The sequence below is a fragment of the Ictalurus furcatus genome, chromosome 1, assembly GCF_023375685.1.
Source record: "Ictalurus furcatus strain D&B chromosome 1, Billie_1.0, whole genome shotgun sequence".
NCBI classification, from domain to species: domain Eukaryota; kingdom Metazoa; phylum Chordata; class Actinopteri; order Siluriformes; family Ictaluridae; genus Ictalurus; species Ictalurus furcatus.
In genome coordinates, this window is record NC_071255.1 from 11,516,980 (window position 1) to 11,542,355 (window position 25,376).

General features: G+C 34.2%; 1 protein-coding gene across 2 annotated transcripts; it reads right to left on the bottom strand.

Annotated features, from left to right (window-relative positions):
• Positions 1-212: 212 nt before the first annotated feature.
• cd4-1 (CD4-1 molecule) lies at positions 213-24,961 on the bottom strand. 2 transcript variants are annotated; one of them, XM_053625424.1, is made up of 11 exons: positions 24,652-24,961; positions 13,147-13,278; positions 9,532-9,621; positions 8,513-8,662; positions 8,278-8,412; positions 5,883-6,143; positions 4,448-4,822; positions 3,994-4,248; positions 2,641-2,747; positions 2,491-2,537; positions 213-755 (listed from the first exon to the last, which is right to left on the bottom strand). In XM_053625424.1, the coding sequence occupies exons 3-11, from the start codon at positions 9,584-9,586 to the stop codon at positions 725-727; spliced, it is 1,416 nt and encodes a 471-aa protein (XP_053481399.1). In that variant the 5' UTR covers positions 9,587-9,621; positions 13,147-13,278; positions 24,652-24,961; the 3' UTR covers positions 213-724. The 2 variants fall into 2 exon arrangements, with proteins under 2 accessions (XP_053481399.1, XP_053481390.1); XM_053625415.1 differs by lacking the exons at positions 9,532-9,621; positions 13,147-13,278; positions 24,652-24,961 and having other exon boundaries at positions 8,513-8,773.
• Positions 24,962-25,376: the final 415 nt, after the last annotated feature.

Consider the following 25,376-nt stretch of genomic DNA (forward strand, 5'->3'; position numbering starts at 1 on the left):
AAATCATCAAAATCTTTAGATATGGCTGCTTACAATTGATATGAACCTATATTAACTTGCCATTGTGTGCCTACAATCAGCTAAATCTGTTATCTGTGTAACTAAAGAAAGGAACTGACCATTTATAAAGTTTAGATTGATTCAACAAATGTATTGAAAACTTTCATTTCTTCATATTTATTTAATGACCAAATAAAAAAGAAAATGCATGTTCTTTAAAATATTTTTTAAATATTTATTTACACAGAATACACACTTTAAACACACTCACATATACATCCATCAGTTTATCAGTTTAGCTAAGCACATAGAGTATGCTGCATGTATAGCTAAGTATATGAATTCTGGTCTGAAATATAAAATAATCTAATAATATGTAATTATATGATACTATAATGATAATATATGATTATATATTAAAAAAAATATTCAATGAAATGTTTATCATACTGTTTTTGTGTACTGTTTCATACTGTTTTATACTAAGCACATATTACACCAAGCTTTTATGTATGTACAGCTGTAAAGGAAGTGCATTTACATGACGTCTTCTTGTTTTTGATACAGTCATTTCTGGTAACTGATGTTTATTACGTTTTTTTGTTGGAATTGTTTCTACTGTCTTGATTTTTTTTTTTAACTCCAGCTCAGCAAGCTTCATTTATGATGTGGGACTCCAGCTTTTTCAGTCCAGCAGGTTCCTTTGTTCAAGAAGAGGCTTCATTCAGGTCTTGTAGAAACCTTTGGGCTTGGGACTAAAACACATCATCGTGATTAGTATTGCCTGTATTACCATGCTAATGCTTCTTTTTTATTTAGGGTTTACAGCTGGCTATGAATCAGAATTTAATTTAGTTTGTAAACAATACATATGGTAGTTGTGTAGAATCCTCAGAAATACATTTGATCTTGTTTGTCTAGACATGAGTCTTGAGCAAGTTCAGGCTTGAGCAGCTTAGTTTGAGAAAATTTGCTTGGACATTTAACAAATTAGTCAGACTGGAGATGATTCAGGCATATATTACACTAGTTAACAGATACATGTTTAATTATACAGGTATAGCTGAATCATTACTTAATCAGAATGCCTTTGTTTGCAGGGGTGGAAAATACTTTAGTAATTGTACTTCGTTACTATATTTAAGTATTATTTTGGTGTATTATTGGCATTGAATTCTTGTACTCTCATGTAAATACAGCACATTTCCAAGAAAAGAAAAAAACATACTCTTTAGATCTTACATTTGTATTTAGAACTAACCATCAATGTATATGAAAATTTCAAGAATCATTTCAATTTGTCTGCTGTAACCTTCTCATGATACACAATGTGGTTAGAGTTATAGCCATACGGGTGTGTTGGATATGGATAAACCACCGGACTGCTGTGTGGAACTTGAGGATGACTCGGTAAAATATTTCAATATACGGAAGTAACCAAACATTCATATAAAAATAAGTCTCCCTAGAAGGCACAAACGCCATCTAATTTGAAAATATATAGAGACATAAATCTTTGCTAATTTGTAGACATTAACTGACTATATTTAACTATATTTAAGCTGTCTTTGCTAATGCCAGGTTATAATACTGATTCCAGTAGCTGACATACATTGAATAGGCAGTAAGTCAAATTCTAACTGATATTATGTTGGTTATTTACCTAATATTTTAGTTCTGATTAATTAATTAGCAAAATACTTAGCATATGACAAGCACACTTACTGAAATTGAATGAAATTTCAGGTAAAACAGCATAGTTGCTTTAAAATGAAAATCAATAGTTTTGATAAATAATAAAAGTTCATTTTCACATGAAAACATGACATTAACTTAATTTCATCATTTAAAATATTTACCTTTTAAATATTTACTTCTTTGATACTTGAGTACATTTAAAAGTAGCAACTTTTTTACTTTTACTTTTAAAATTTCTGTGGCTGGAAACTTCCACTTTTCATTGATTTTGACACATTATCTTTACCAAATGTCATTTCTGATAGTGTCCTAATAATGTTTGTTTTGCCAGTTCTGCATAATGAAACTCAAATTGCCTACAAACAAAGCTTACCCAAGCACTTTATACTTCTGCTTTCTGCTTCCACAGACATACATTTTTACTTGTGCTCTCAGTATTCACAGTAAACACAAAACCCTTACATGTAAACAACAATGTATTTATACGATTCATAATTTCATTATTGCACAATTTCAGAACAATTTTCTACATTTCCACTTTTATTTGAAAACTCTTTTTGTTACCTTAAATTACACATCGTAGCACACGTTTTTTTTAAATAGGCATGTGCAGACATGTTTCTAGGATTTAAAGCATACTGTGTGTAATTATAACAAGTCCATATGGAGAGCTGATATGAGCATTTTATATATGTAATGAATGTATACTATTTTGGGGTTTCTATCAAAGTTTGGCAATACTGCTCATAGTCAAGTGGTGGCAAGCCTGAAATTAACAGCGACAAAACTTACTTCTTACAGCAGCAGACTCTCCTCTTACGGCATCTATACCTCATCATCTGTGCAAAAATGAGAGGGAGTGAGAATTTAGAATAAGAAAGAACAAAAACTGCACAACATTATGACATTAATATGACATGTTGATATCGTAGTAACGTTCACCTGTCTGTGCCTACGAATGATGAAGACAGTTATTACAGCAATCAAGATGAAGACCAGAAGACCACCAACAATAGCTACAACAAGCCAAATATTCACTGGAGCTTTCTCTGTGAAACAGAACACACAGGGCAGCATTAAACTAAAATGTTACCAGTTCCCTGTTAGTCTCTTTAAGTACTGGGTCATATCTCCCTATGTGCTTCAGTTGAGCAGTTGTTTGATCGCTAGCTTAGGATGAAGTAAAAACTGGCTCATAATTACTTTCTTTTTGTGATTGCAACTGTCATTTTTGGCATTCTGAATCTTTACACCTATTTTCATAAAAAACTTTATAAGTCATAAAGATAATCAAGCAAACACCATAGGTTACTAAAGAGAATGACCAATCAACAGTCGCACATCATCTTTTTTTCCCCTCTTAACCAGCGAATCAGCATCAGCGTAGTAAACCCCAGAAGTAAAGAGAACACTGTGTTAGCATGGAGATTTTCTCTAATTAGACACACAGTTTAAACATGTTTCTATGCAAAGTCATTCAACATAGATTTAGGTTTGGTATATATTTCTTTTTATTAACCTTCTTTGCATTGTAAATATACCTCAAGATATGGAAATATATCACATTTCATATCCTGTTTTGCACTTCTGTTCAGTGTCAGTTTGTTCTGTATGTAAAGCTTGCTGCACACTTTTTAAATTACACACACACTTATATCAATTTGTACAGAATGAAGCAGTTTAATAAATTCTTTAGGGTAATGGGTCAATGCTGCTACTGAGGAAGACATGATGGGTAATATAAGAATACATATAGAGAGAGAATATATATATATATATATATATATATATATATATATATATATATATATATATATATATATGTATGTATATATATACATACATACATAGATACACATATATGTATGTGTGTGTGTGTGTATATATATATATATATATATATATATATATATATATATATATATATATACATACATATATGTGTATGTATGTATGTATGTATGTATGTATATCGCAGTCAGATCGTTTGTTGCAGGGCTCTACTCTTCATGTGTGTAATGTTGATTTTGTTCTGCTCGTCAAGTAGTCTATTCCTACTGGCCTACTTTCTCTTGACGTGTCATATATGAGCTCTGACTGGATCTGTCTATATAGGTGTCCTGATATATTACCTGTACAGGCTGCCAGTTAAACATTATTATTTTAGCAATGCAAAAAAATCTTTGTTGACATTTTTCACTGTGTTAACAGAAATATTTTAGACCTGATACAAAAAAAGAACATACTCTGGAGCCAGGGATCGGACATTCTTGGCCCACAGCCTTACTTCCTTACCTATTTTCAAACTGATTGTAGCTGATGTAAGCAATGTTGCATTCTTTTTGAGTTGACATGTCCATCGCCCGCTGTCCTTCACACTTACTCCAGGGATAGACAGCATTGTGGTATGAGGAGGGCTGAGATTTGACAAAGATGAACCATAGGGAGGTATCCAGTTCACTTCCAGGTCAGGGGTCATGTGATGACCCAGCGTGCAGGTCAAGTTCACTGTGTTACCCTCATATATAACTTTACCTTCTGAAGAAATAACTACAGGGGAAGGGGAAATTTAGGTATAATTGCAGTCTGCATGAAAGATTATATAAAGTAGTTCCATAATGTAATTTTAAAATAAATATTACAGAGAACCATATATATTTGCAGCATGTTTTACAATACATAACTGTACATAAACCAGTATTTCCTAAGAAATAATTTAAGAACTAGTTCTTCATCTAGTCACGCTCACCTTGCAGCACCTCTACCTGCACGCTCCTGCTGAGTGTTCTTGACCCGAACTCAAGACTGCAGGTGTAGTTCCCCCTGTTATTTAAAGACACCTTGGAAATCTTCACACTGAGTTCATGATTTTTCAAATCAGTCTCCATGAGCGAGTTGTGTGTGTCACTGAGGAACTTCCAGGCAGGGGAGGGATTGAGTTGTAATTTGAGGAGAGGGAGTGAGGATTCAGAAGATTTAAGTGGAGTGAAATGCCAGCTACCTCCCGTCACACCTGTGGCATTCACTGTGGACCAGGGAATTATTGAGGATAAGGAACAAGGGATAGGGAAATTAATGGAGGAGTCAGATGTATAGATGGGATCCGGTGGAGAGGAGGCGAGATCTGACGAGAGAATAGGGAAGATAAATATTTGAATATATAAGATCAAATGATAATTTCCTGCTCAGCCTCTGCCTTGGTTATGTATGTATGTATGTATGTATGTTCTTTTTTTTTTTTTTTTACCTATATCTTGTTCTGTTGTCAGCCCAGTGAATGTAAAAAAAAAACCTGTGTCCATGGTTAACCAGTGGTTACTAATGATGAATGAATGAATTGTGTTTATTTTACACCGTGTACTCCTCAGAGGTTTTAATGTTACTATTAGATAGATTAGTCATAAATCAAGTGTTTTTTGGCTTTGACTCGTCTGTGAATGCTATTCGTGACTGCCTGTTATCAGAACCATGCTACAGACAACGGTAGGGATTTTTAGAAAAGCCTAAATAAAAAGACGCCAAAAATTACATTTCTTTGTTTCTGACACACATACTTGCACGTATTAATACGCGCTTCCAGGTGTACAGAAATAAAACTATTATACTACAGTCAGAAGTTAGTCTCACACAATATGTTCAATTCAGAACAACTGGCAAAGCAAGCTGATAACACATGCTTAAAGCATGAACAAGTAGGTCAGTATGGAAATGGAATATTTTCACTAACATTTTAACATTTTTTGTTGGTTGGTCATACTGTATTCTACATGTCCAAAAGTATGTGGACATCCCTTCGTCTTTACAAGAAGTCAGTTTATCATGTGTGTGCCGTGCCAGGACTGTTGCTGTCAACTATATGTTATTTTCTGGTGAAATCAAGATAACAACAAGAACAGTACACCACACAAGGTCACAAGCTGGATGGTTGAAAATGATCTGTCCTCACCTGCAAAATTCACTAATGAGTTGCTGCATTTGGTATTGCAGCACTCCATAATTATGACTATGGTTTCACAATGAGATGTTCAATAACCACATGCAGACATGATGCTTCAGTGTTCACATACCTTTGACCATGTAGTGTATCTAGTGTTTTATCTGTCTTAAATGGAAGCACATAACACAGTAAAGTATGCAATTGCTTGAAATTTTAGGAAGCTGTGTCACATTAATTCTGTACTTACCTACAATGATGACATCTGTTCTGGCCTTTAATGTGATGCTAGCACCATACCGCACTGCACAGGTCCACTTTCCACTGTGAATGCTGGAGACTTTGGTCACCCTGAGAGTGCGTTTGTTCGAAGAAGATGATCCGATATACGATGTATTATCAGGCCCTAACCATTTTATCTCATGAACAAGTTTAAATCCTTCATTATCAATTTCACAGGACAGATCGAGACTGGTACCAACCAGCAGTGGTGGCGGTGTAGACATCATTACTGAGAGTGAGAGAAATAGAAGAAAGTCATTTCACAATTCCATAGTCACATTGTCAGAATATCTGCAACATTAAACATGTCCCTAGCAGTGGGATTAGTTTTAAATGCATCTCAAGATTAATAACACAATAAAAAATAAATTTACAAAACTATTCTCTTCCTTGCATGTAGGTCCATACAAAGTAAGTATGACAACCACAGTTTAAATAAAGATGAAATATTTTTGTTCTGCTGACATTCTACTATTGGAGTGCCATTTGCATCCCACTGATATTACAATTACAAATATGTAATTAAAGTAAAGGTAAAAGACATTTTAAACATAGGCAGAATTTAAAACATTAATAAAAAACTTAATTCTACAGCACTTACAAAACAACATTAAAGCCTGTTTCGACCCTCTGTAACGACACTTACCTTTAATGTAAGCAGTGATTTCTTTAAAAATCTTATTATACATGCATTAATGTGTGATATCATTTAACGCCTCATGCTAGCTTTGCATGAGTGATCCATGAAACATAACTTTGCATGAGTGATCCATTATAGGTTTAAAATGTATATTTTAGTTGCATCCTACAACATTCACTCAGCCCTAATTGCTTGAACACATTCACTCCTATGAAATGCATGAAGTATTCCACAAGTTCAATGTACAAGAAGGTGCATCATCCAAAGTTCTTGAAGGTCATCAGAAGAAGAAAGTAATATTGTGATATTGACTGATGAGGTCAATTTGAAAGTCACCCAAAATGTAGACTGCAAATATAATAATTTTTTATTCTAAATCATAATAATTATATTAGAAATGAATAAATGGATAAATGACAGTATGAATTATTAATATAAATAAATGTATACATTTTAAGCAACTCACTAGAATTTTCTTAATGTTCTCATTACATAAGCGAGTTAACCACATTTTGTGTATATGCTACAAAATCCCAACCCTGTTACTCATTTAGGAGTAAAATGCAGCCACTGGGCCTCATTTATGAAGTCAGATATAAATGGATTTATTTGAAAATCGTAGAATATGTTTGTATCCTACTTATGCTCCTGAGTGTGTACATATTACGCATAAGAAGACTAACTCATTTAAACCTTTTTTGATTTGACTGACTTCAATTTTTTTTTAAATAATTAAGAAAACAAAGAAACACAAACACATAAATGAAGATAAATAAAAGAAATTCTGCCATATAAACAGAGCCGTAAATCTTCTGATGGAAGATTTAGTGCAGGTCATGCTAACGAAGGATGGATGTTTTTGATGAAAGCTTCCTTATAAATCAGTTCTGTTTGCCACGGCATGTTCTTTTAATGCTGTGCAACACTTTGAGCACATCAGCTGCGAAACTTCTAACTATTTTAAAATACCAGTTTCCCTGTGTGACATGCTTTGTGTGCATGATCACCTGGGTACACTGTAGATTGTATTGATAATTTTCTTGCACCTCAATTACTTCATGCCTAATTAACCTTTCTGCAATTCGTCTCTAGATTTTGACGTTTTGATGTACTGCTAAATATATTTATTGCCATAGAAATATGTGAAATAATTCAGCTTTTGCCTTTCTACCTTTTCTTTCACCGTTTAGTAGTCATTTCATATTTCCAGTGCCCTATGCTCTTGACCTTTTATGGAGTTTGGTGGATATCACTAAATGCAAATGAGCTATATCCAGAACACACTTTGCACTTTATAGTTGAACAACATACGCAAGTGAGTATGGAGAAGATTTACTTTTGTAAATCCGTTTTGTTTGGTTTGGTTTATGCAAACATTTACACACAACTTTACTAATATATTGATAAATGAGGCCTAATGTCAGCAAAGAAACCTTGTAAAAATGAGTGTGTTGCCTGAGATTTTTTTGTTTTAATAGTGATTAAATGGTGATTTTTTTTTTTATTCTTAAAAGTTTTTATTATGATTAAATGGCACTCCAGCTGTGAAATCACCCACAGGGCACATGGTTGTATGCTGTGTATGCAGTTAATATACTTTAACACAGACTTCAACATTTCCATCCAGTGTTTTTATAACAGTTATCAATGTGCATGATTATGGGTACAGGGTTATTGTCTAAGACATAACAAAGGTTTGTAGCATATCTCTTTCTCATCTTACCTTCATAAAGTTTATATGTGTCTGTAATAGTATCCACAAGGTAATGCTGTTCACATTTGAAAATTCCAAAGTCAGACTTTTCAACATTAGAAATGATAAGAGATGAGTCTGATGAAAGAGAGAATCGGTTGTGCACTGTCATATAAGAAAAAAAATAGATTAAACCTCAGTTTTGTAGCATAAATGTAACATAAATGTGAGACGCAAAACTGCACAGATTCTTGTTTCAGCCAACCTGTTTTTGAAGTGGATGTTGTAGGGTTCCTACTAATTAGTAAGTTATCCTGGAAGTGCCAGTTGACATGAATTTTGCCTTCTATCCCCCATATCCTCCTGGGAAGAGTAACAGAGTTTCCGATCTGTGCAAAAATCCCCTTTGGTTCATCTGAGAGAGAGAGAGAGAGAGAGAGAGAGAGAGAGAGAGAGAGAGAGAGAGAGAGAGAGAGAGATTTCATAGCTTTCATTTAATTTTATAAGCCATATAGTACTGAAATAATGCATAATATGTGTCTTCTATTATAAACTCCAATGAAACAGTTAAAACACAATTTGTAATTAACTAAAACCTTTTATTAAATAATTATTTGGACAAAAACAATTATGACTGATGGCATATTATGCTTTGTGATATATGACTAAAACTTGTAGGCATGCATATGTAAATTCATTATTTTGTTTTCCTTCACTTAATTTACCACCATGATATTTACAGTAACAGCAAAAATCTGCAGAAACCATTCACTGGTTTTCAGTAACTGCTTTATCCTGGTCAGAGTTACAGTGGATGTGGAGCCTATCTGGGTGTGAGAATATACTCTGGATGCTATGCCAGTGCATCACAGGGCACCACACACACACACACACACGCACACACACACATTCACACACTCATTTGCACCACCCACTACCATGGGGTTGACCATGTTCTGTCATGCCTCTTTTTGCTCTATGTGTGTGCGTGTGTGTGTGTGTGTGTGTGTGTGTGTGTGTGTGTGTGTGTGTGTGTGTGTGTGTGTGAGAGAGAGAGAGAGAGAGAGAGAGAGAGAGAGAGAGAGAGAGAGAGAATACTGGGAGAATGCTCAGTGTGATGTCCCATTACTGTTGTAACTATGTGATTGGTATTAATATTAGTGGATTTCATTTTCCTAGGGTATTAAATTCTATACAGCTACTGGAAATGCCTACAGTCATCAATACTAATAATTCTATGCTGTTTGTCAGTAATGAAGTGATTCTGTACTGTACGAGTCTTACCTGCAGCTGAGTGACATGGAGCCAGAAGAAGCAATAACCCCAATAAGAAGCTCATTCTGTCTCCAAAATCAAGAACGTAAGAATGATAAACTGGGGAGAGAAATTGTAAAATGCAAATCAATATATGTACACACATTTAAATTCTAAATTTTATGGAGCTCACGTTTTATATATAGCGGCACACAGTGAAGTGTCTTAAAGTAAAGCAGAAGGAAGGGGCTTGCGGTGGGCTCTGATTTTTCAAAAGATTGAGGAAAGAAAGCTTGAAGAGGATGAGAAGAGAGGGAAGGAGAGACAGTAAGCTTTGCGGTGGGCTATGGGTTACAGACATAAAGAGCGAGGGGCATCAGTCAGGGACATGAAAGAGACGAAGCTCTGAAGAACGAGTGCGAGAAAGCGAGTGGTGGAGAGGAGGGGCTATGGGGGGCTGAGATTGTGTCAGGAGTAGATTCTTATCCCTCTCTTCTTAACCTCCTCACCTCCTCCACCCTCCTACACACCCCTTCTTCCTCCTCTGTTCCACGAAAGACGGATCTCTCCACGCTCAGGAGGAGAAAAAAAATGCCACACAGCACTGTTAGTGGTAGGCTGAGCTGGGAGTGTGGTGTACAGCATATGGAGCTTTGTTGTGTGTGAGATTTGTGCAAATCTCCTCTTTCTGTTTCTTTAACATGTCTGAATTTGCACCATTTGCATTGGGGTTGTAAACAGTTTGAATTTGATTAATTTTTATTTTTACATTCTATCAATTGTGTTGATTTCATGTATGCATAGGACAACAGCAAGATTGTAAATACAAATAGCTGAAGCAAACCCTGTAATAAATAAATAAATAAACAAACAAACAAATAACAGTAACTCTGATTTCTGATTGCTTACGGATTTGTTTACTGATTCAGTTGTGTTGGCTCTAATGAACTGGATAGCTTTTCTACAATAATCAGTAGTCTATTTGAAAAATAATTCTTACTTTGAGGATATTACATTTTATGTGAATGATCTTTTCACCACAATCTAAGTACCGTGAGACATTTACAGATAATTAATTTCACACTTATACGCGTGTGAAGCCTCAACTCTTTTAAAAAGTTTTTAGCACTTAAGGTAACCATCAGGATTTACTGCTGTACCTTTTCTCACGCCATAAGATTTTGTGAAAACGCCTTATTTTAATTCCTACGCTTAAAACAATAGCAAAACACATCTGTGTGTCTAATTGAGGACAATTTTTGCTACTTTAAGATTTTTAAGTTTTAGCATGAATGTGTTAAAATGCAGTTTGGTAAAGGCTACTTTACCTGATTATATACCTGCATTAATCAAACCCTGATCTTGAATGAAGTTTTCCATATAATGTAATTGGCGTTAATGATGAGCTGGTCACTTGTGTAGTTTTGTCATCCTCATTTTTAAAAATATATGACACAAAAAAATGTAAGTAGCAACACAAGACACAAAAGCATGCTGTTTAATGCTTATTTTACAGTACTACAGTTTTTGTGAGATAATGATTCTCATATAATTATAAACAGGTTATAAACAGCAGAATATCCATGGTGTCCAAAAAATCTCCATGCATAGGGAAAATTAACACTTTTTAACACGTTTTCCAAATTTATTTGTACTTAGTTTATATTGTATGGTGGGTTTTTTTTTTTTACAACCCTAACCCATAGCCTTTAAGAATGCCTTTGACAAAGGAAGAACATATTGAAATCATTCTCGTGGCTGGATCGGGAAGCTGTCACAAGGTTGTGATGGACTTTTCAGGAAACATGGCAAGCACATCACACACCACACTGTTGCCAAATTCATTTACAGATTTCAAAAGTCCGGAAGTGTTGTGGACCAACCGAGAAGTGGACGGCCACGAACATCCACTCACGAAGGCACAACCGACATTGTCCTGGCAAACATAGTTGCCTATGTATGGAGACTTTTGGGACACCGTGTATAGTTAACAGTAAATAATAAATAACCATGCAAAGGGGTGGATTATGAAGCACAGATTTCTGATAATTAATTCCTTCATCAGAAATCAGGTAAATCAGTATGTGTCATATGATGAATGATCATAATCTTTAAAATATTTCAATCTTATTATAGACCACATTCACATCAGGAGGATTTTTTTCACAAGACAAGATGTCTGCTGATTCATGTTTTCCTAAAATGCACCTAATACTAGCTTTTCTGTAGGCCTGCTGCGGCATGTATTACAAAAATAGAGTATTCGTCATGAACGTAGCCTTGTAAGAGGCCTACAGTGTGTACAACTAAATAAGATGAAAAAAAAAAAACACATTTTCATCCATAAAATGTGAAAGAATTCTGAATATATACAATTAAAAAATGCTCCAAATATTCTTAAAGAAACCCAGCAAATAAGGAGACAGCAAAAAGCTTCTGTGCTTTGAGAAAGACAGCGAAATGAAAAGGTGTAGAAAAAGGAAGTGCAGTTAAGAAGAAGATAGAAGTAGAGATAGAAGAGAGCAGAAGGCTGCACCTGACAACCTAACCCAGAAAGACAGATGATCAGGGCTGTGGTCAGAGCCGAGGTTCAACAGAAACACCACGATGCAGCAGATTCAAGCATATCGAGGGCATGTTTATACGTTTTAAAATGACTTTACATCCAAATTTTTTACAATGTAAACACATGAACTGCCATATGATTTAGTGGCATGAAATTGATCAGATAAATGTGGCAATAATATTACAGTAAATTCATTATGGAATTTCTTAATCATCTTTCTGCTACCAACAGATTTTTTTTGTCACACTAACGAATAACTAATGTGTAATCGTGCATACCTTTTATGTGACTTAGATCCTGTTAATTACGTGCCTTAAATCTACATATGACAGTAATGACAAATTGTTGTTTTAGTATCGTAATGCACATATGTCACATATGCGACATCATCCTAAGGAGTGCATTCATCTTGATAAAAATGATAATATGAGGGGAATACAAAAAGAAAAAAGTCTATTGCTAAAAGTGATTCTCAGAAAAAGTGTACTAAACTTTACTCTTCCTTGTCACTGGGATGGTACGCTTGTCTTTTGTACATTTAATACATGTCTTTCGGCAGGAAATGTGGATGCAATGTAATGTTTAAAAAGTGTAACTTTACCTGTAATTACATTTCAGAGGAAAGCTTTAAAAGTAAACTACATGCACCGTTCTATATAAAAGATGCATACTAAAGGTACAAAAGGCATTCGCTTGATGGTACCACCCCAGCAATACCCCAGCGATACCCTAGTGATAACCCAGCGATACTCCAGCGAAGTGCAGTTAATACCCTTTTTTAATGTAGTGTGAATACATATATATATATATATATATATATATATATATATATATATATATATAGTGAAAAATCATATGTTAGTCATTTAAAATGTAACGATGATGTAAAATATCAAAAACAAATACTTTGTGCTTTTCATTTTAATGACTCTTAACGACTCAGCGATAACGCGTGTCCCCCAGGCCATCATCAGTGACGAGCAAAACAATCAAACTTGTAAAGAGTTTACTGCATGTATATAATGTGTTATCATGTCTAATAATTCAGTGCTGAAGTAAAGCTTTGGAGAAGACTATACCTGGGTTTGAATGTCAGCACTTGAACATCCGATGTTTGTCGTTCCCTTTCTCAGGTCCTCACCAGCTCTGTTCCTGTGAAAGCAATAACGGTCCTATATGGTGTGTTGACCCCTCCCTTACATCTGATTGGCCTAAAAAGAAAAATGAGATGTCCAGGTTTAGAATAACATCTAATCCTTTGTTTTTTATTAGCTAAAGAATGATGACAGTGATGATCATGAATATTAATGATTACTGATCACGATCATGGTCACAAATTTTACACAGTTTTCCCGTAAATTGTCCTGTATATCGTCAGAACCTGATCAACCTCACATTAATAATTTGCTTATATCGGAGTGAATCAGTACGCTCTGATATATGTTCAAAGTTACACATCCATGTTTTGATCCTAAAAAATAAAACTGCGATTTAATGAAGCAAAAAAATTACACTGATATATGTGTTTTATTAGTACAGAAAAAAATCGAAAAGATTTTTGGTATGGTTCTTTATTCAGTGTATAGCTCACACAATCACTTTATCCTCAGTAACAAATCAACTCTGTTCACGCAAAACTGTCAAGTTTATTAGCTATTCAGTAATAGTTTATTAGTTACTATATAATATAGTAGACAATATACACCTATTGTACATTTGTATGGATTTTTCTTTTGTGAAATGTTTTATTGATTTGATTGATGTTGCAAGAGTTTGTTCTCTTTTACTCTGATTTTCTGTTCTCTTCCCTTTTTTGTGTTTTCTTTACTGCTGAGTAAGGTACAAGAAAATGCTATGAAATGCATAATCTTCTTCCACTTTTGTATACTTTCCCTGAATATTCCAGTGGAATGAAAAAGTGAACATGATACAAGAAGTGGCTGGGTTTTTTCTCTCTCTCCTTATTCTGTTCAGCTTTCATTTTGAAGAATGTTTACTATAAAAGCAGTCCATATGATACAAACCTTTTGTATGGCCGCTTGGGGTATAGTTTTTGTGGTGCCTTTATAGTTCACGTTTAAAGCTCACGATCGCTATCTTCTGCCATTTGATGGAATATAGTTGTAAAAGAGTGGAAAGGAGTGGGGAAAAATCGTCTTTTATGTTTGGAATGACATAAGGCTAAGTAAATGATAACAAAATGTTCATTTTTAGGTGAACTATCCCAGTAACGTTTTGAGCACAGACCTGACAAGAACATATCAAAATACAATGGTTGAAGAACTAGAATTACAATAATATTTATCTTTTAATAAATGATTCTGTCCTAACCACAACCTAATAACACACCAGTCAAATCCGCACGTCTTACCATGTTCTAGAGGATGATAGCTAGCTCTCTGAGTTTTATGAATAATATTCATAGACAAGTGAATTTACTGAAGGGCTACAAGGAGAGCCAGGTAAGAAAATGTTCATAAATTCATTCACAATATGCACACATTCATTGTTAATCTTATGCCTAATATGCTGAAAACGTCTCTGTTAATGTTTTTTGTCTCGTCACAGTGGCAATAAAGCATTACATTACATCAGGAAAATGTTTGCATTCATGGATATTACAGTCTGTTGTTTAATGTTTTTATCATGAAAACAGTTGTAAAATAGTCAGCCTTAGCTACTTAGCTTACCATTTTTCACTATTAAAAGTGAAGTGTCGCATGGTTTCTGTGAACAGTAAAGCCTATAGCAAACTATAGGATATGGTGTTATAACTATAACTATATTATATGACTATAACAACTCACAATTGTGATTGGCTCACAACAAACAATTTAGTGCTTAATGGTTTTCCAAATGAGATGCAAGTGTAAAAACTTCCATCACTATTTAATGAATATCTATTACAGAAACAGTGGCACTAACTACAGATGTTCTACATAACTAGGCTTTTCCCTCACATTGTAGTTCAGATCGCATATTAATCAGTGCTCTGACCTTGTTTCTTCATTTATTATAATTAATCCTGTTAATTAAATAATGCATTTTGTTTTACTAAATTTCATGGAAGCAGGTTCAGAAATGTCATATCTTTCATTTTTTTATATTCACAGTAAGGTTGTTGATCATCTGCAGCTTCAGAAAAACATAACTATTTGCTATTTTTCAGTAAAGGGTGCTCGTGCTGACTATTTGGTCTGTTTAGAGAACTAGATTTGCTGGTGAAATAGTTTCGTGCTTGTCTTGGCACACAGAATCCCCTCAGCTTCACTTTTTTCTTTTCATTTTTTAAAATTTGTCTGGTTCTATATTTTGTTATGAGCTGGTCTTTGTGAAACATAATCTTTACATCAGTCCATAATATGTTCTAGAAATTGTCATTAGCATTTAGTTTTATCATACTGCTCTTTGTTAAAATAATCGTGATTATGATTATTATTTTGTGTTATTTTAAAACAATTTCAAATATATCGAATATATGCAATGTATTATTGAATGGAGATGATCATTTTTGTGATTCCTACTGTCTCATTCTACCTTAGATGTGTTTTAGGTCATAACTTATGGGGAGAACACAATATGATTAGTTGTTTTAGTCACATGATGAGTATTTAATTATTTAGTGGTAGAAGAAAAATCTCATGAATCTCAAGAAAATGCAAAAGCAACATTTCTCATTCCTTCAGTAAGATCCACTGGGGACATCTTACTTACATCTTACACCTTCTGCATGCAAATTCCGAAGACCTCGTATGAGCAAACATTTATGAAAATGTTAAGAGTTCAGTAGTACTTGAGAACACATCTAAAACTGTTCATGCTCAAGTCTCACTTGGATAATCTCACCTGAATATTGTAAACATGTTCCTTCTAATAACAGATGCTATAATCATAAGGATTGCACTGTTCTCATCCACCTTATTCACAATATACTCATACTTAACATCCTTTCAACACACTTTGTACTGTTTGTCCTCACTCCTCTACAACTGTATAGTGTAATGATTTATAATCTCATCATCCAGTGGAACCCAGAAGAGGATAGCTTCGAGTTTGAGTCTGGTTCCTCTCAAGCTTTGTTCTTCATGTCGTGTCAGGGAGATGTCACGTCGGGCTTGCTTTAAATAACTAATCTGCTTTATAACAATGTCTATTGTTACAAGCACTATACAAATAAATGTGAATTGAAATTTACTTAGGAATAGGGTAGACAGGGTGGCTTTGAAGGATAAATTGCATTTCCGCACTTAAATATGTTTAACTAATGTTGTTAAATTGACAAACAATTGCAAACTCAAAGAATTCATACAAGCAAAAAGTTATTGTTCGGGTTAAGGTGCTGCAGTAATTCTCATCCCTTAAATATTAAAAGTGTTCATGTACATGAAATGTGCGAGAGAAAGGCTGTCTCGTATGAAGTAACAGTGTGCTTCTGTAGGACATGGGTGGTTTACTTAGGGGAACCACATGAAGGTCAAAACAAACATGGCTCCTGCCTCACATCTGTCTTTGAGGTTTCACCCTTCTTTCATTTGCCTCTTCCTGCCTCGCTTAGTTAATCTTGAAAAAAAAAAAAGCCTCGCTCACATAGCTCACGTCTACTCCAGCTTTCCTAGGCCATCCATTTAAAAGCTATTCAGTGTAGAATTTAGACAAAATATACCATAAATTAACAGTAGATTGTTTGGGGAAACCTAAAGAGTGAACATCTGATTCATAACTATGAAATTTTCATATAGGGTGTTTTGAGAGGAAAGACCCAGTTGCGAGGGATCCCTCATTACTCACAGTGTTTGAGGGAGTATAGACCGAAAACAGAACCATTACTGAAAGAGAGAAAGGCTGAGAGGAAAGGAGGAGGAGGTGATTCTCTATTAGTCATCTAATGTAAAAAGTAGGACTGCACATGTTTTTGTAAAACAGTTTTTACAAAAAAAAAATTTTAAAAACAAGTTTTTGCCAAATGAACACAATTCTTGTTGTTTCAGCCTTTAGTTGAGAACCTGAAGTAATCAATTCTAACATACTAAAATTAGACTGTGGGAGAAAACATTCACCCACTCCTTACCGCCGATCTCCACACAGTAATCGCACTCTCTCTCTCTCTCTCTCTCTCTCTCTCTCTCTCTCTCTCTCTCTCTCTCTCTCTCTCTCTCTCTCTCTCTTTTGTTAATGACTGTCTATGTGTTTAGGCTGAAGTGTGTCAATAAGGGGATCCCTCAGACATGCATGTTAATCACCATGAACTTTCAGACATTCCCACACTTTACTCATTCAAGCCTTGCACATGAATGAATTAAACCACAAAACTGGCTATAAATATTTTGACAGAAAAAAATTTAGACCCATGAAGGTGCAGATTTTATGGATGGTTGATGCTTTGCAGAAAATAATGTAGAGGAAATTCTACTGAAGTGATAATCATAGGTTTATCTCTGCTGTTTTTTTATTTTTTTATTATTTTTTTTTTTAGTTTTAAATCTCTTCCAGTCAGTGATGCAAGTCCCGTGGGCTTTAAATGTACACACAGTGAAATGTCAATGGAAAGAAGACGGCTGAGCTGAGTGACATTTGGTTTCCTTATCGTGAAATGTAATTGAATATCTTCCATTACATTTGAATCTCTCTCTCGCTCTCTCTCTCTCTCTCTCTCTTTCTTTCTCTTTCTCATGGCATGCCTCAGTTAGAATTCCTACAGATTTCTGCACCGGTTTATCTTTCACTGAATTTCTTTTAATGAAGATCTTTGAGGATTGTACTGGTGGATTATCAAATCTTATAAACATGCTTTGTGCCAGAGCAGTGACTTAAAGCATTCAGAAGATGCTGCAGCTCCATTGTTTTTGTTAATGAAGTCACATATCGTCTATGCCACAGCTGCAAAAAACACAGGTTTATATTAATGGGCTCATTCTGATACATCGTCTTTTCTGTCGAAACAACTAACAAAGGGATTTGTATGGTGACACTCCATATTAACAGATTTTAAATGAAAAACAGTTATCGAAATGGTGAAGTTTTCTGTGAGGAGATGTTTATTTAACATTTTTGGAAGGAGTCTCCAGTGCCAGCACTTTGTAACAGTCAGTGGTAAAGCTGTAACATTTAATAGTTGAGGTTTTCAGACACAGGAAAGTGTTCATTGCCTTGTGTTTTCCCGACAACATGCCCAACTGAGTTTTTTTGGTCTAATTAACTTCATAGGAGAAAAAAAATAGAGGCTGGTAAGAGAACAACTGTCGTAACAGAAGTATTAATTTCTTTCAGACTTTCCACAACATTAAACATACCTAACAATGAAAAAGCTTGATATATGTTTCTATAAACAGTGAAATGTTGTAATTGCTGGTAAAGTGCTAGGTATTAGCAGAATAAAACACTTCACTCACTTTGGGCCTCAGCACATTACACCACACCACACCATCATTGTTTTGTTTCTTACGTATAGAACCCAGCATTTAATTTCTAAGTGCCACGATCATGCTAACTATAGCTAACTATAACTGCCAATGTAATGATCACTTATGCAGCCTAGTGTAAGTAACACTGCTGCTGCCGAAATAGTTCCAAAATTAAAATGTGCCGATAATTTGTTCAAGGTGTGATTAATAAAACAGTGGTTATAAATCGAATTGCTAGAGACACTGGGCACTCTATTTTCTTTTTTTTTTCAATAATTCAGCTAATTAATGAATTAACTTATTATTCACAGTGTCATCAATCAGAACTGAACACTGCCTTTGCAAAAAAAAAAGAAAGAAAGAATTCCTGCATTACAGGCGTTTATTACAGCTTTAAATATTCTGTTTCTGTTCCTTTTTCCTCCTTTTGTTCTATGGCATCAATGATGGCCAACAAGCCCCTGGACACAGCACAGCAACATCTTAGTATCTTTTTGTAAAACGCAATGTAGGTAACGTAAAATAGCTCTAAAAATATTTATTTTGCTTCAGGGACTTTTCTGCCCCACATTAAAGCACTTTATAATCATGATACGAAAAAATTCTTGCGACGTTGTTTCACTGAAAACCTGTGGAATGCGTTTTCTTACCAAGTTTTACGATATACATGTACTCTGTTAAAGTGTCTAGAAACACTTTTTAAAAAAAAAAAAAAAACGTACAGGATGAATAGGTGCCATAGTTTTCTGATTTTTCATATTCTGATATTTTGGGATTTAAAGTGCAAACAGTGCTAATTAAGTTGAGCAAAAACTTTAATAAACATTTGTCCTTTTCATTTAACCATAAAGTAATGTTAATAAAGACACAAGTTCAATAAAGCAAGTGAGACTACAGTTTCATTTTTTTTTAAGTCAGTTTAAGTTTTAAAAAGTTAAGGTGGTAAACATCGTAGAAGAATATTTATCTTTTCTGGTCAGTACAAAAATAATAGAAGAAAAATCTCCAGCGAAAGGCTAAGTAGTCATGTAAGTATGGACACACTAAAGATATATCACAGATTTAATTTACATTTCAAATAATTTCACTAAACAATCAGTTCATTACATAATTTAAGCTTAATTTCCAGGTATAATTTATTTCCTGAGACGCTAAAGGTACAACCAGCTGTTGTTTAGCACGCAGTGGAACCGCAAAACTGCCACCAAGAGTAAAACAGTAAGTGCTTCTGGACCTGGACATAATTGAAGATCTTATTATGTAAAACACATTTTGTCCTCTTAGTTGGGTTATAGTTTTTCTCATTATTATAGTCTGCTTCACTTTTACAGCAATACAAGTCTTAAAAAATAAAAAAAAATCTTGAGATGTGGCAAACCTTTATACAGATTGCATGTAAAGTTTGTTATTGTTTACATTATCACTCAGGTTTATAGTGAACTTTAGTCATGGTGTAAAGAACAGCAGGAGATTTTAGCCCAGAGGCTAAACATGGTAGGTAGTGCCACGTTTAAGGTTCTGTGCTTGTGTGCTTGAGTGAAATCCCAGGACCGTAACTGTTATATGTCATCTTCAAAAAAAAAACTTCTGAAGTGAAACTCCACCAAACTGCAGCCAGAACCAAATTTGGCAAATGAAAAAAAGATCTAAATTTCCCTATAGTGGATGGCTTAACCATTTTTTCCTAATGATCAATGAGTCATGAAATCATCCACAAAATATATATTTTAAAAACTCTCAAAGACAGAGTTTCTTGGACTCTAGTTTAGATTTTGCATCAGTTGGCATTTCCACCAACAAATTGACTGCCAAACTGAGTTTATTGTGGAGGAGAAAAACAGAAAACACTGCTAAATAGAATATTATTCCTTGTCTCATGATGTCCAAAAAGGGCCATCTAACAAAGCCTATTGGTAAATAAGGTAGGGTTGATTACAGCTATAGGAATAAATGACAGTGAGAACCTGCAAATAAAGTATACACAGGAAATAAATATTAAACATGTCGATTTAAGTCCTAGGTATATACACAAAGTAAATGTGTTGATGTACGATGTGAGTTGGGCATGGTGAACTCAGCTTTGAAGGAAACAAAGTCAGCTGCTGTAACCGTCTTTTACCAGCACCTGAGACAAGCACTTCTTCACAAGAAAACCATAAAGAGTCTAAAATTTCTGCAGAGATGAATGGGCCAAGAATGTTTTTAGTGGGGTAAGAGACATTGTATATTAAGGGCTTGGTGAAGTCAGTACTAATAAAAGTGATATGAATAAAAGATAATAGCTGATCACCTGCTCATCACAACTGTTTCTGTTTTGCTTTAGTAAAACTTCCTCTTTCCTCTCCAGCTTTGTGTTACATTCAAGCTTGAAATATAATACATCTTCCTTTGCCCTATTCCTTTAAACAAGATTTGCTACTTCTACTTTGGCATTTTAAGTATTTTGAGTGGCTAATGACATTTTATCCTTTTTTAACTATATAAACTTACAACAAAGTGACAAAAGTAGGTAAGAGAATATGGGGGTGTAGGAACACACCTGAAGAAAATGGGTGGTATGTGTGGGCTTGGGTTGGAGTGAAAAGGAGAGAAATGTGTTTATGACACATCGTATGAAAGAGGGAATCCTAGTCTCAGTATGAAAAGTAGTCTTAGTTATACATGAGCGTATTGCATACTAAAAAGTGTATCAGTTTAACCACACTTTTAAATGTATTATTTCTGCTAGGTGTTTTCTGGATAATTTCATTAGTGCACACAAGACGCAACTGCAACAAGTGACGAAAGAGCTTGTTTTTACCTTATTGCATCACTAAACACTATAATCTTTGTCATCAATACACAACCTCTAGTCTATGGAAAAATGCAACCCATACAAATACAATACATTACACAACGACTACTCGTAATACAATATTCCAGTATTTCAAAAGTTCAGTTGTAGCTTGTCAGCTTGTATGAATAAACACCATCACAAAAAATACACTGCATATGTTGCTACGTTACAGACATGAACTCCATACAGTCGATGAATTCCATTACACAAACTGTCAAAGACAGATATCTAGTTGACAATATACCTTTTAAAATGACAGCTTGCATACTGTATATATCTCTGGTTATACTCTGAGTTACCCATTTATTATGTATGACAATGTATTAACTTATAGACTGACCACATTAGTGTATGAAATACTGAAATATTAACATATTCAATGTAACAATTCAAGCATTTATATAGTAAACAATATTAAGATTATTAACTCTTGCGATAGTCTGACGTCCCATCATCCAAGATGTATTCCTGCCTCATTCTCACTGTTCCCTAGATACGCTCTGGGTTCCACCACAACCCTGAACCCTGACCAGGATAAAGCTTTTACTGTAGATGAATGAATGAATGAATGAACGAATGAACTATTGTGTTTGCTGCTGTTCATAAATGATTTAGTCCTCTAGCTTTCGTCCTTCTTGATTTAGTCCATCTTGCTTTTGTACATCTTGCTTTAGTCCATTATGCTTTAAGTCTGTCTTGCTTTAACCCGTCTTGTTTTAGTCCATCTTGCGTTAGTTAATCTGTCTTTTTTCTCATCTTGCTGTAAGCTGTCTTGCTTTATTTAGTCCAGCTTGCTGTACCCTGTCTTGCTTTTGTGCACCTTGTTAGTCAATCTTGCTATAATCAATTTAGCTTTAGTCAATCTTGCTTTAGTCCATCTTGCCATAGTCTGTCTTACTTTATACCATCTTTTTTGAGTCCATCGGTCTTGCTTTTGTCTGTCTTGCATTAACCCATCTTGCTTTAGTCTCTTGATTTAGTACGTCTTGCATTAGTTTGTTATGCTTTAGTACATCTTGCTTTATCTTACATTAATCTGTCTCGCTTTAGTCCAGCTAGCTTTATTCAGTCTTGCTTTAGACTGTGTTGCTTTTGTATGTCTTGCTTTCATCCATCTTGCTTTTTGCCACAGCTTCTCCAGCAAATAACAGATCATGCATTTAATTCTTTTTATGATAAAATAGTCTCTACACTAGATGTATAGTCCACAATGGCTTAATTGTAACCTAGATACTAGCATGATGCTTGGTTTATCCATTGAATCCAGATAGAAACTGACTAAACTGTAAAGGTAAGATGGCAGCATAAAGCACAGCACGCCTCAACCGCTTTGTAATTACTCCATTCAAATGCTGCAAATGAACTGCATTGTAATTTTTTTTTCATATTTTTTTTTTTTTACATCTGTCAGCTACAACTATCACTGAAAACTCAAAATATGGAATATAGGTGAAAATTAGATAATAAGCTTTTTTTTTGATTGCTTGAAAATGAGATCATACGAGGTCAATTTGTACCTGGATTTTCAGTACATTTTTATTCTATATACAACTTCAAACCTTGGGAGAGATGCCTTAAAGAGCTTTATGAATTCAACCCCAATTCGTCAAGAATTAAGTGTCCGAGCGTCTTTGGAATTGAGTGACAACTGGACCAGTGAAGACTTGGCCAGATCTTTTGTGCTTTATTGTTCTTTAAGCTTGGTTTATGAAGCTCAACAGCTAAACTTCTAAACTTAAAAAAGCATCCATTATACATTTTAATATACAAAATATAGGATGTGTATTTAATATACTATTTGATGATATAGTTCTGTGTACAGTCGCACTGCATTGTCTTGTTTGATCCACTATGTGTGATCCCACTCTATTTTCAATTTTGAGTTTTATTTGTTTAGAGCTTTTATCAATATTCATATTGTCAGAAAGCAGCTTTACAGAAAACCAGAAGTAGATTTGGATTCCTAATCAGCAAACCAGAAGAGACAGTGGCAAGGAAAAACTTCCTGAGATGACCTATGGATAAGAAACTCATAAGAACTGATTTGAGTAAAACATAATAATATAATTAGGCATTTTAATTATAATTACAGACACCAGCTGCCGTTTTATGTTTATGATCATATAAGTGTACTTCACAAAAGTCATCATAAAAAAAATCACATTTTGCTTTCGTCGTGTATAGTGTAGGCTCGAATAAGTAATCATACAAGTCAAATGCAAATGTAAGGAATATTTGTTTGAATGATAAACAATAAAATGTTTAATTATTTCCAAACATACTGCCCAGTGAGTATTAGCTGTTATAATGATCTAGTAACTAATAAACCTAGTCTATACAAACTGTATGACTTAGCAACTTGTATGTAGTGACAAAGCAGTAAGAATAATAGCGCGCTCATTAATCACTCTTTTATAAACTCTTATATGTATTTTCATTAATAAACTCTTATATGTCTTTTTCCCTATCCCTGTCTATAGTACCTTTAAAGACATACAAATAAACAGTTTCCTTACTGTTTAAAATATTTCTGATGGTAAAAATTGTTACATGTATTGTCATTTAGCCTTTAGCATTATAAATAAGAATTGTTTGCAATGCCATGAGTCTGATTAAGTCTGATATTGAAAAATAAATGATCAATTGTCTTTGAATAATAATTGTCACAGAAATAAATTAAGCAAATTATTGACTTGGTCCTGTGGCTTGTGCTATTTACATTTGAGGCGCAGTTGAGACAATAAATTTCAATCCAAAAAAAGATGAAGAAAAGAAAAAAAATTCCAGACACTGGTCCTTCATACATTACAGTTCCACATAACCATATATACATAACATAAAACAGTCTCAACTCGATATACACGTATAAATTCCTCATCAGAACCGTGAATGTTTACGTTCTGTTGAGGCCTAAGTGCTTTCAGACAGAATACAACACATATGTTCAATATTATTTATATATGCCCAATTTATTATTATTATTATTATTATTATTATTATTATTATTATTATTATTATTATTATAGTTATAGTTACAATTATCAGGAAAACACAGTATAACTTCCCATAAGTCCACATACGTACCAGACATTATAGTTTTGATTGACAGCAGTGCCAGTATTCACACATTAAACAGTGTTTCATTTTTTTTTTAAATCATACACATATACAGTAAAGGATTTAAGTCTAACTGAGTGAGAACGTTAACACTGTCTGAGCTACTGTGCGATTACCAGTGACTTGAACCTATTGAATGAAAACCAAGCTAAAAGTGCAAGCACATACTTTATACTGATATAAATTGTCCTAAGAAGCAAAGTTTTAGTGGAATAAAAAGAAGTACTTACAATATTAATGCGACAAAGCAATTCCTTCTGATGAGCCTGACAGAGCTACACTGACATTAACATTCTCTAACACACCAGCACACACACGGGACAGGAAACAGTGTTGTCATCTTCTATCTGCCTCACTACTGTAGAGCACTATGCTTAGTTTAGCTTCGCTAGCATTGCCACCTTCTCTATACTTTAGCTTTTACATTTCTCTCCTCCCATCAAGACCACCATGAGCAAGAAAAGGTTTAACCTTTCCAGGTGATATATGAGCACTTAGATTCTCAACAGTCTCTCTCTCTCTCTCATCTTAAGAAATCCTCTTACAGTATATCACCCCTCAATAACTACTTCTCTTGTAATGTAACTGTTTTATATGCATCCATGAATAGGAGTCGTCACATTTGGAGAAAAATCTTTTATCATTAAGCTGCTGTACTGCTGTGTATCAGTGCTGATGTGGACATTTTATTTGCATTTGACAGGAGCAATGCAGCTGACAAATATAGGTCAATTTACTTTTTTTTATTTCTCTTGTAATATAGCTGTGTTTATATGCTTTTTAAATATATATATATATATATATATATATATATATATATATATATATATATATATATATATATATGTGTGTGTGTGTGTGTGTGTGTGTGTGTGTGTGTGTGTGTGTGTACCATCCATCTTGAACAATTCCAGACAAAATGAGCACGCATTAGTACCGTATGTGTACTACATAT

What these genes read in the sequence shown, in the direction of transcription:
- cd4-1 (XM_053625415.1), bottom strand. Translation starts at nt 8,741, where the DNA reads ATGAAAGCTATGAAATCTCTCTCTCTCTCTCTCTCTCTCTCTCTCTCT. An exon ending in CACATATAAACTTTATGAAG is followed by an intron (nt 6,144 to 8,277) that starts GTAAGATGAGAA and finishes TCTCACTCTCAG; the next exon opens with TAATGATGTCTACACCGCCA. An exon ending in AACAGATGTCATCATTGTAG is followed by an intron (nt 4,823 to 5,882) that starts GTAAGTACAGAA and finishes TTCTCTCGTCAG; the next exon opens with ATCTCGCCTCCTCTCCACCG.